Here is an 11,642-nt window from a genome sequence, read left to right on the forward strand (position 1 = left end):
CGGGGGATAACGCTCTAGTGGAGGCAGCTGGGAGTGGGAAGCTGGGGTGGGGGGAGGCGCGCAGCCGCGCACCCCGCATCCGGTTCCCGCCCGGGGAATATACGGGGAATCGGGTTCCCGGCGTGGGTAGACCTCGTCCACCGCGGGCGTGCACCGGGAGACGCCGACGCGGGCCACGCGGCGACGCCCGACCGTACAGTCTCGGGTTCCATTCCGGGGCTGCGGCTTCGGAGGTGGGACCGCCGGCACAGGGAGAGAACCCCACCCGGACGCGCGTCGCGACACGGCGATATCTACGCAGGCCGTCAGCGGGCCCCCCACGGAGTGGGCCGCCGATACTCCGAGCCGCCCATGTGTTGTCACCTGCTCGTGGCCGCCGCCTCCGCCGCCGGCCTACCGAAGCGCCTGGGCCCTGGGACGGGTAAGCGAAAGCGACCCACGCAGGCTTTCTCGCCACGGTTTGTTCCGTAGACAGCTCGCTCTTCAGTCTCCGCCCACTTGTACACGTACATTACCAGTTGGTGTAGGTATTCACATGTAACAAATTAATACTGTATCTCTGCTTCCAAATGTTTGCAGCAAGCATTGCCCATACAGAAGGTACAGGCACTTATCCACTGTACATATTTATTAATTATTATAGTCTGATGCACAGGGCTGTGCGGAGTGGGGGGGGGGGGGACAAGAATGCAAATATACCAACTGCACGATGCACACAGGGAGAACTACCATGGAACGAGAAAAGGATCTGCCATGAGTCCATGACCAGCAAGGCGGTAATAAGTGATAGCACACACAGGATTATCAACACATCTGAACAGCATGCAGGCACACGCCCGCGTTGGTTGTTCTGCCGATTCCGCTCCGCCATCTCAGGAATCTTGGGCTCATTGTGAGCCGACTGACAAGCTCTTGCGGTGGATGCTCATGAACTTGGCAACAAACTCTGCCGAAGCAAAGAAAAAAAGGGATTAGATAGCCGTTAACTTTATAGGGATCGCGGCAATAATCTACACACCCCATGGAACATACAGAAATACACTGACAAGTGGCAATATGACTTTTCCCATGTCAGTTAAAATGCAGTGTTGTTCCAAAACCAAATCTAATCATTTCTCACCAACTAGATCCATAATCCCGTAGCACTTTGGGGTATGGACTGAATGTGTATTGGAATATGGTAATCATTTGGATACAAAAAAAAAATGGCAGCTTACCTTCCAATTTCAGCAGAGCACTTGCACCGACTGGCAGCCGCTTATCCTGAAATTCATTATTCTCATATATCATTAACATAGCTTGTCATGTAAAGTGCGTGCAAATTGGAAGTATGAGAGCAAACTCACATAGTAGGCATGCCAGTAGTAGACTTCCCTCTTCACACTAGTCTGAATCCCCTTCAGGAAGAGTTCTACAAGCTTCTGCAAGAGATTCAGGAATGATGTTCATACGCATGGCTATTTTTCTGTTGAAATAATAGCATCCCTGAAGCACAGTCTCTGGTTCGCATAGTTTACCTGGAGTATTATTTTAGGAGGTACAAATTCCACCAGGAGCTTTTGGAGCTTGCCTCGTGCCAAGAATAACCTACACAATATTTTTTTTATCTGTTATGCAAATGGAACTGTAAGATGCAATCACACGGTTCATTGTCGGCACCCTGTGCCATGTAGACACAAGCTGATCTACATAATGACTGATCAAAGTTACCATAAAGCTATAATGTGAAAGGAAAGTTTCTTCTAATTCCAGTGTCACACCTTTTGGGAGCAGGATCATCCAAAATTTCCGCCGAAAGTTCCTCCAAGACCGCCTCCCATCCTAGTGGTATAGCTTGTCCATCAATGAAGGGGTAACTGGTAGGTTGAAAGGGAAACGTTTAAAAAATCAGAGAACTGTGCAATATGATATATAATGAGATGAATCAAGAACTTGCACATTACAGAAAGAGAGAAATACTATGAACATACTTGTTGGTTTTACATGCCTCCAAAGCCAATATAGCCTCCCTCAAGTTCTGCCTGGATTGGCTTGCAATGGTAGTAGCAAAAGTTGCAGGAAGATCAAAACTCTCTCTTTTTGATATATAAGTGAGGATATCCACAACCTGGGAAAAAATGTCAGTAAGTGGTTCTAAACAATTAACAAAATACTGATGTTCATGTGCTACTCCAATCCAAATTATAAAGAGTGGAAGTTTTCCCACGCCTCATAATATGAAGCGAGATCATCCATAAATCACATATAAACATCACGTCAAGGAAAAATAACATGCTAGAGTTGAATAGTTATCTCATGTGTTCTGAATTTGGGACTTAGGTAGTTCATGAAAACTAACAAGTGAATGTTGGCTTATAAGTTGTAGCTAAATTGAACTCACCTCACGTGTACTAGGAACACCAATTGTAATAAGCTTGCAACGACTCTTTATAGAATCTTCGAGATTTGATTCATCCTGGCAAGTCATTATTATCTTGCATGCATCAGAGGAGGAATCAAGTATCCATTTTATCAAACGCTGATTATTCTCGCTGACTTTATCAACATCATAGAGAACAATTACTGGAAAGAACAATTAATCATGTTATGAATAGTTCAAATAGAATGTCATTTAAAGGAACAATGTTAAAGACTTCCAGAGCATGAACTATACCTTTAAAGTTCTTTCTCGCAACTGGTTCAGTGATTTTACGCTTATCTGACATTTCATTTGCAAGAGTTATCAAAGCATATCTAGCATTCTTGGATTGAAACCTCATGTTGAGTTCAACATGGTGATTGCTTGATGACACTGGCACAAGAATGGGCACAGATGCAGATCCCTGCAAAATTATGGAAGCTCTCTCAATCTCATAAAACACAACTATTTCGTGCAGTGCTCTTTTTAAAACAGTAAAGATGCAATTGCAAGTAGTTGGAGTTCTATGGAACTGGTTTCAAAAGATGTAATTCCTGGGCAGTTTGGTGCAAACAGTTGTACTCTTGTGAAATTTACTCAAAATTAAAAGGTAATGGCATCACATGGTATGCTGTGTGGACAAGTTCAAATGTTGACTGATAAGCATTTATGACAGAACAAACCTGCCCATTGCAACTCTTCAAATAGTGAGATACCTGGAAAACCCGCAAAAAGTACTCGATGAAATCTTTATAGAGTATATATATTAACAGAAATGTTCATATTCAGCATTTAAGGTTGTACATTCAGAGAGGAATCACCAAATATCTCGGTGAGGACAGCTCGGCACAAAGACCTCTTTCCTGATCCCAGAGGTCCTTTGAAAATTATATGTGGGCAAATCTCCGCGGAGACCTGTCACAACAGGATACTGACATTTATAAGACAATAGCACCAGCTTTGAAAGGATACTGACATTTATAACACAATAGCGCCAGCTTTAAATTACTCGAACCACAACTTGCAGAACAGTATGGCCATGCAAATACCAATTAGGCACACTCATTAATAAATTCTAAGTTAATCTAATAAAAATAGCAGGCAGGGCGAACTGAAACAACTGAACTCTTTTGGCTGTGAAATTTCAGAACAGACCACAAATACTTTGTTAACGAAAAAAACTATAAATTTATAATAGATAAAACATATTTATCTAGGAAAGAACTCAAAAGCAGTTACCAATTGTTTAAGCTTATGAACTTGCTCTTTGTGGCAAGTAAATCCATTTAAATTTCGTGGACGATATTTATCAGCCCACAAAACTCTAATCTTCTCAACAACGAGCGCCTTCTGAATGAAACCGGATTCAGATTCATCATTCAGTTTATTACTTGGCTTTCTTGATTTCCGGCATGCCTTGCCAGTCACACATGGAAGCCAAGCATCATTTTGCACTTTGCTGGATGTGAATTTCATGACACCTCCGACTAATTTCCCAGTAAAATCACTAAACTTTCCACTCTCTCCACTTAATCTACCACCATTATAAGGGCTCCTCAAAGTGGTGGTGCTGCTTATTTGGGAATAGCGGCCAGTAGCATAACTGGATTTTGTTGTTGTACGTGATAGACCTGTCCGGGCTGAGACAAACTGTGACAACTGGCCTAAATTACTGTTGTTATCTTGAGTAGCACCTCCATCGTTCTCAGCATGGGCATTTGAAGGCAAGGTAAGTGATTCGTCGATATTGTTGTGCTTTGTTGATGTTTTCTCTAGTGGCGCCCTGCAATCACGGGAGAAGAAGATGTCACCTGCAGGTATTGATTCTGTGCTTGTAAATGCATAGTCATTATATCTGGAATTAGGCACCTTGCCATTTCCAATCAACTCATCGATCTCCTGGGAACAATTTTCCGCATGGGAATCTTCTTTTATATTATCAGCAGCTTCTCTTTCTGGACGTGCTGAGACAGGACTAGTGCCAGGAAATGCAGGAGCTCTAGAAGGATGTTCCTTCTCTTGTGGCCGTAGTTTAGGTGTAGAAATTGATCGGTTGCGCGAAAACCTCGCCTTGATTGATGATTTACTAAAGCTTTCCATAGAAGAACGAAATCTGGGAGGCGTCCGGCTGTTCTTCTTACGTGATTCATTCTTTCCAGCCACGTATGGAGACGGTTGGCGCTTTTGTTCTGTTACTCTGGGAGGTGCACGACTGTACCTCAAGTTTGAAGTTTTCTCAACATGATAATCTCTTGTGCGGTTAGGAGATATGTTAGGCCTTCTAATACCAACTTGGCCATTCCTACCAGGATCTTTAGGAAGACGAGTCCTCTCAGATGTCAATACTCCATCGTTCCAAGGGCTTTCATGCCACTCAGTCTCTGTGTCTGAAGGTTCATAACCACTTTTTTGCTTTATGGAAGAATCAATGCGAGAATGCCTATTATGCCCTGAGTTGCTCTCTGCAGCAAACATGATTGACTGACTTTGAAATTCCTGTGGTTCACAAGATTTACAATCTTGTAGTCTCAACAAAATAAAATAGAGTATGAGCATAATTCAAAATCAAAATGTCAGCACAGTTAAATCACTAAAGCAAGCAAGATCCATCATGGGCTACACTGCTAGGAGTTTATAACAAATTCAACTTTTAGTTCATCTTCAGTTGGATGATAAAATTTTTGAATAATTCTTTTTTATATCATTGAAAATGTTACCAATCTAGGATCTGCCATTCAAAAGGATTAATACAAAATATGACTTCTGTGTTGTAAACCTTACATATATGTTTCATGGTATTCGTGAATGATACATAAATTGATCAGTCAAACAAATTAGAAGTTCCAGAGAAAATCTGTATGGAAATAAAGAAAGAATGAAACCGGCAAATCATAATGACCTTTATGTGAACTAGTTGAAAATTCTGAAGCTTTGTGTTTGCAAAAAAAACCAGGCTCACATATAGGGAAAACTACTCGAGGCCCAAATGAAACATGCCCAAACAAATTGACTCGCAAAAACACAGATTGTGGGGTCTGAATTCTGAACCATGCTACTCACCAGGAGGGTGTCTTACTGATGGAGCACAGATGATGGCAGAAAGCTAAAAGCCAGAACAAGTTTATACTTTCTGTCTGGATTTGGATTGACCAACCTGCTAATTTCTAGGCTTGGATGCATATTATGTATAAACATAGGTAAGGATTATTGATGGATAACAGATTAGAAGTTTAGCACATATCTTAGTTACTGAGACTAAACTGTACAGAAAATGGCTTATAAAGCATCAAATCATCATTCATTTTTATTCTTAAGATGTTGCAGTGCTCAGGGTAAGGAAACATCTGATGCAAATCTTTGTCAAATGAATGGAACAAAGATAAATCAGGAAAGTAGTTACCTCAAGGATCAAGAACAGAATGACGTTGTTCAACCACCCTCGGAGGTCCAAACGAAGGACAAAAGCAAGAGTTATAAGGAGACAACTACGAGGGAAATACAACAAAAACAAATCCTTTTTATTTTTCTGTGTTGGCAATCTTGTCCTCTACTTCAACTCCACCAAGGATAGAACAAACCAAAGAAGAGGAAGCAGCCATTCTTCCATATTACCTAGGCTGCTTATTCCAAAATATATCATTTGTTCCTAGGAACACAAAATATATCTTTAAAAAGGAGCCAGCTTATGTAGGACCCAACAGCTGTACAATATTGCATTCTGACTTCCTAGCATCGATCTCTATCCTTCCTCACTATCTTTTCATTCTGTGAAACTTTCAGATTTCAGTAAGCAAAGTTCGAGATGTCTGCTAACTCATCAGAGTTTTTGTCTGTTTGTGTTTTGTCTGTTGCTTGGAAATGGCCCCGTTACTGATTCAACATGCCCAAGAGGACCATGTCATGTATGCAGGATCAAACTTTGTCAGATCATCACCACATTCACTTTCAGAGCAAACAAAGATGGATAGATATTCAAATTCTACGCTCCACTTATTTCAATATTCCATTTGAAACAAAAGGGGATTGCTTATGAATTACAAGAAAGATATATATAGATAGATCAATGTTCTATATAGATAGATCAATGTTCTAAACTAGTGTATCTAAGTACTCGCCCACTGTTGTATATTTTACATGGGGATACAGTTGAGTTCCTTCACTCAACAAGTCAATTTCAAAATATGTGTGGTCGCCCTTAACAAATGCTGAATAGATAAAAACTAAATCCATCTTCAAGGGAAATGGTGCATCTGCAATGAGAAGGGGAAAAAAGAATGAGAATACATGATAAATACATGAAGAAAAAACCTTTTAGGATACGATTTGCAAATTGCAATTAGAAAAGGAGAGGCTTCATATTTTCATCAACTCTATTCTTCTCTGTAGATATAGCTGCACTACCCACATATATAAGTCGATATTTGCAACTATTCAGGTGAAGGTATAAAAAACTGAAATGTATTTATCAAATTATAAAACATCACATATCAGGACAGTGCATCATCAGAGATATCCTCAAACTTGGATTGAATTAAATTTGACGTCAGTAACTACAAATATTAATTATATTTGAAGAAAATATATGGATACACAGGTGTTTAATGCTACCACCTAACCTTGAGAAGTTTTAACTTACCAAGTATTTCTTTTAGGAGTTGCTCTTCTGTTATATATACCCTTTTCAGGGATTTATTAATTTTCATCTCCCAGAGGTCAGCCAGCTCATTCATGGAGCAGATATTTCCTGGAGGTCTCAGGTACAGCGTCTGATTTAATGTCCTGGGATCATCTAGGGTACATATTGTAAATTGAGCAACATCACCCTCCTTAACAAACACGCCTGCAGAGAGTTCTTCCTTGAGGTAACAAAATATACATGTAGAATGACCTTTTTACTTTTCTCAAATTCAGACAGCAGACCAAAAAGAAGAAAAATGCAGTGATATTATCGGACCTTTAGTGTTTCCTTCACCAAATATCTTCATTTCGTCTCTAGGAGGAGCATTCAGGCCTGGCTGCACCAGTGAAGGAAGCAAATAGCGCATAAAGAAGTTGCAGCATATGTAGGTATGAGGAATGCCTTCGGTCTCTATCAAATGGCGGATTTCAATTTTCTTCTCATAGAAGTCATAAGCCATGTCACCAATTTGAACCTTTGTAGGATCAGCTCCAAATTCAGCCGGAATAAATCTCTACAATAAATCACTGCGATGTCAGAAGCAGTACCTCATGTTTCCTAATGCAACAATGGTCACCATAAATTTTCTGGTGTAAACAGTCACAAAAAAGGTTCCAAAAATCCAGAATGACCTTCGTACAACATGTTGTGAGAAACTAACATGTGGCCAGTGATATCACCACAGAGACCTCCTATTATATCTAGTAACACCACTTAGGCAGTGTAAGTTTTGCAGGTAATATGCCTGGAGCAGTGGAGCTAGGCACAGATATGGTCGGAACCGATAAAGCAAGCAGATTAGGTGGAACTTTTTTGTTTTCAAAATACATTTTGAAAAACTATCTTATTTTCAGTCTCCAGTTCCCTGTAGAACACATGCTCTGGGTTATTTTCATTTCCAGTTTCCAACAATGATTACTCAGACCACCATAGTGCCGAAACCAATTTCTTCCCTTCATTAACAATAGTCCATCTATTTCTCTGCACGTTCCCATTTCGATTTTTTTCCCTTCTGGTGCTAAAAACATTTCGATATGGCAATGATGACAGCAGCCAGCAGGTTCACAGGAAATCTAGCAAAGTGATCGAGTTAAATGGAAATGCATTATGGCTTGCAAGCTCACCTTCACGCATCCAGCTTCCTTTATCGCCCGGATCAGGGGCTTCTGCTCGAGCGCCTGCTTCGTGGGCACCGCGCAGATGACAACGTCCACCTGCCGTACTGCCTTGAGCAGGCTCTGGTAATCCTCCAGCGACCCCTGAACCACATCGAACCGAAGCCTTATAGTTATAGCGGATTCAACCGGAGCGGTAGATAACTAGGGGTGCCGCGCATTTACCTCGACCAGCGTGGCGCCGGCGGCTACGAGCGGCCGCTGCGAGGGGGAGTCCGGGCGGGCGAGGTGGTGGGGCCGGACGAGCGCGACGGTGGGGTGGCCAGCGGCGAGGCTGGCCCGCGCGAGGCTGCCGCCGAGGCGGCCGGTGGCGCCCACCACCAGGACCCGGCTCCTCGTCCCCGCCGCGTCCTCCGACATCGCCGCCCTGCACCCCGATTGGCAACGGCTGGCAAAGTGACGGGAGCTTGGACTGGATGGGGGGCTGTTCGCTGGCGTGTGATCAAGCGATTCACGATCAGATCCGATCACGAACCGTTGGTTCAACACCTCTCGCTGATCGGACGGCTTGGAGCGAAGTTTAGGAGCAAGGGGCTACGTTGGGAGTGTTGGTGACCGTGGCCTTGTTTGGTTTGGCTAGAAATCTAGCGCGCACGTTTTTCGGAAAAAAAACTCGCATGTATAAAGCACTAAATAAATTCTATTTGTAAAATTTTTTTAGGAATGGGTGTAACTTTTCGCGACGAATCTAATGACGGTAATTAATCGATGATTTGCTACAGTGATGCTACAGTAATCATCCTCTAATCGCACGGTCAAAGGTCTCGTTAGATTTTTTATAGTCACTAGCGCAGGGGTTCTGAAGTTGGTTTTGTAAACTGACTTTGTTTGACACCGTAATTAGCGGTCAAAGTTGTTACTATTCCTAGCGCGCTAGAATTCTAACACCAACCAAACAAGACCCGTCTGACCGAAATTATTAGCCAGGGTGTCGATACAACTTAGGCCCGTTTAACCAAGAATTTTCGTTATCAATCTCGAAGTTAAATCGTTTTTTGTGCGGAATTCACTTTTGGCAACGAATTTTGATCGAACACTTTACCATTCGTTCAAGAATCCAACTCTCCAATTGCTACATGGACATCACCAATTCACCCTAAGAATTCCTACTACTGGAATACTGTTTGTTACTACAAGACATGCTAGTATGCTACACTGGCACACGAGAGGCCCCCTGATCAGACGGTCTGGAGGCTGGGCTCGGCCGGCGCGGCGCGGGCGTCGAGGGCGTCGAGCCACTCGAGCAGCGCCTGGTTGGCCTGCTCCGGCGCCTCGTCGTGCGGGCAGTGGCCGGCCTGCAGGTGCACGACGGCGGTGTCGGCGTAGAACTCCTGGATCCGCGCGGCCTTGGCCGGGCCGACCCACGGGTCCAGGTCCCCCCACAGCAGCAGCAGCGGGCACGCCAGCTTACCCAGCAGCCGGTCCAGCGTGTACCGGCTCTGGTTCGACATGAACCGCGACATCAGCCGGTAGTACACCTCGCCGGCGTTCGGGTCCGCCGTCGGCGCCGTGATCGACCCCACCAGGTACTCGTCCACGTTGCTCGGGTCGATGTACACCTGCAGCGAAAGAGCTCGGTCAGAGGGCCTCTGCTGACGTGGCAACTGATGAAACTGAACAGAAGAGCTAGCTCGATCGTGTTCTGGTTACTGACGCTTCGCAAGACTTTCTCCACCCTGGCCGGCTGCTTGGACTGCCAGAAGAGGAACCCCAGCACCACCCGCTGGAAGGCCTCCTTGAGCGGCTTCACGACGAACCTGGACAGCGGGCTGCCCTCCTCCTCCTCGGCCGGCGCGGCGGCCGGCTTGTTGGGGTCGGCGAACTGGCCGGCGGAGTTGAGCAGCACGACGCCCCGGACCAGCTCCGGCACCTCCGTCGCCGTGAACAGTGTCGTGAACCCTCCTAGACTGATGATCGAGATTTTTTTTTTGTCAGTCAGGAGTGTACTGAACTCTGAAACTGAATTGCGCTCGGTTAACCGTGTACTCCTACCTGTTGCCTACGAGGACGGCTGGCTCCTTGACGATCTCCCTGAGGAAGTCGGAGACCTGCTCCATCCAGATGGTGGCCTCGTAGTCCACCAGCGCCTTCTCGCTCCAGCCGAACCCCAGCAGGTCGATGGCGTACACCTTGTACTTCTTCGCCAGCTCCGGGATGTTGTACCTGAATCCATTCGTCCATTCAGAGCAGCTCAAACCCAAATGCTTCACGCTTCGCCGCTACAGACCATTCAGGTGACTGAACTGAACTTGTTTCATTCAGTGCAAGGAATGAAGGGGCTTCGTTTTCTCCCCACAACAAGTTAACCAAACCTCCAGTGGAAGGCGGAGGCGCCGAAGCCGTGGATGAGCACGATGGGTTTCCCGGCGCCTTGCTCGACGTAGTGAATCCGGCGGCCGCGCCACGTCCAGAAGTTGTACCCGTCCGGCTTGAACGGCAGAATCTCCAGCCCTGCACGCGCGACAGGAGGAACCGAGTCTCTGACAGTGCTGAACTGCTGTTATCTGACAGAACTTGATCGAGAATCGCGTAGCTCAGGCCTCAGACCTTGCGCGGAGGAGCCGTTGGCGGAGGCCGGGGAGGTGGCCATGGAGCAGGAGACGGCGAGCGCGATCCCGGCCTTGGTCACCAGCTCCCTCCTCTGCATCATCAGGAACCTGCCCCCTGCCAATGGCCGGGCCACAAGGATCGATCAGCCTCGGGTACCCACCGTTGCGTGGGCTCGGCAATTGCAGAGACGAGGGCACCCACCGTTGAGGCCGACGTGCGGGGAACCCGCGCCGCGGCGGCAGCGGCCGGAGCCGCCGGCAGTCCGGAGGGCGGCCACGGACGCGACGGGCATCGGCGGAGGAGGAGCTTGGACGGCGGGGCAAGGCTTCTGGAGAGGGTCGGAGTCGGAGACACCGGAGAGGCTCGCTGGTTAGTTTTTGTAGGTTTGCGCCGGGGATCGTGTGGTGCGCGGTGGCGCGGCGCGCGATCGGGTAGCCGTGGCCGCGCCCGGGCCAAAAGAGTTTGCGTAAATGCCAAGGAGGCGACTCGCCAACTCCCGACGGTGGAGTTTCGGCCAGGTTTTCTTCTTGGCCTGGGCTGTTGAATCCGCCGCTGCGCCGCGAAATATCCTGCGGTCTCCAACTTCGTGGCTGGCTGGGCGGCGGGGGCCGAACGGGACCTGGGCCTGGTTCGCCGGCCGCACCCGCAGCTGGGCCCCGAGTGGACAACGTTGCGTTGCGTTGCGTTGCGTCGCGCCACCGCCACACCTGCCAAATCGAAATACAGAGCGAGGAGGGGTGTCGGGGATTGGACCTTCGGGAAAGGTCCCGGACGTTAATCCCGGTCTCGAAAATATCTCCTAATCTGTCTGCAGGGTCCCGGTATTGGGGAGCAAAAGTGC

General features: G+C 46.3%; 3 protein-coding genes across 6 annotated transcripts; all 3 read right to left on the reverse strand.

The window, feature by feature from the left end:
* Positions 1–560: 560 nt before the first annotated feature.
* Positions 561–6,190, reverse strand: LOC120649470 (replication factor C subunit 3-like). Of its 4 annotated transcripts, none has more exons than XM_039926286.1 (12): positions 5,799–6,190; positions 3,638–4,894; positions 3,203–3,313; positions 3,082–3,114; positions 2,654–2,822; positions 2,381–2,562; positions 1,971–2,107; positions 1,761–1,856; positions 1,518–1,587; positions 1,347–1,421; positions 1,218–1,263; positions 561–946 (listed from the first exon to the last, which is right to left on the reverse strand). In XM_039926286.1, the coding sequence occupies exons 2-12, from the start codon at positions 4,871–4,873 to the stop codon at positions 888–890; spliced, it is 2,214 nt and encodes a 737-aa protein (XP_039782220.1). In that variant the 5' UTR covers positions 4,874–4,894; positions 5,799–6,190; the 3' UTR covers positions 561–887. The 4 variants fall into 4 exon arrangements, with proteins under 4 accessions (XP_039782220.1, XP_039782212.1, XP_039782205.1 ...); XM_039926278.1 differs by having other exon boundaries at positions 3,638–4,917; XM_039926271.1 differs by having other exon boundaries at positions 3,638–4,925.
* A 173-nt stretch (positions 6,191–6,363) lies between these two features.
* On the reverse strand, positions 6,364–8,678 carry LOC120649503 (probable pinoresinol-lariciresinol reductase 3). The gene is made up of 5 exons (XM_039926317.1): positions 8,417–8,678; positions 8,201–8,335; positions 7,353–7,590; positions 7,035–7,238; positions 6,364–6,648 (listed from the first exon to the last, which is right to left on the reverse strand). Exons 1-5 carry the CDS (start codon positions 8,609–8,611, stop codon positions 6,488–6,490), a joined length of 933 nt encoding a protein of 310 aa, XP_039782251.1. The 5' UTR covers positions 8,612–8,678; the 3' UTR covers positions 6,364–6,487.
* Positions 8,679–9,242: 564 nt separating this feature from the next.
* On the reverse strand, positions 9,243–11,235 carry LOC120649525 (pheophytinase, chloroplastic-like). The gene is made up of 6 exons (XM_039926348.1): positions 11,003–11,235; positions 10,799–10,915; positions 10,564–10,702; positions 10,244–10,414; positions 9,906–10,158; positions 9,243–9,810 (listed from the first exon to the last, which is right to left on the reverse strand). The coding sequence occupies exons 1-6, from the start codon at positions 11,091–11,093 to the stop codon at positions 9,430–9,432; spliced, it is 1,152 nt and encodes a 383-aa protein (XP_039782282.1). The 5' UTR covers positions 11,094–11,235; the 3' UTR covers positions 9,243–9,429.
* Positions 11,236–11,642: the final 407 nt, after the last annotated feature.

This window comes from Panicum virgatum, chromosome 1K (genome assembly GCF_016808335.1).
Source record: "Panicum virgatum strain AP13 chromosome 1K, P.virgatum_v5, whole genome shotgun sequence".
In the NCBI taxonomy this organism is placed as follows: Eukaryota; Viridiplantae; Streptophyta; class Magnoliopsida; order Poales; family Poaceae; genus Panicum; species Panicum virgatum.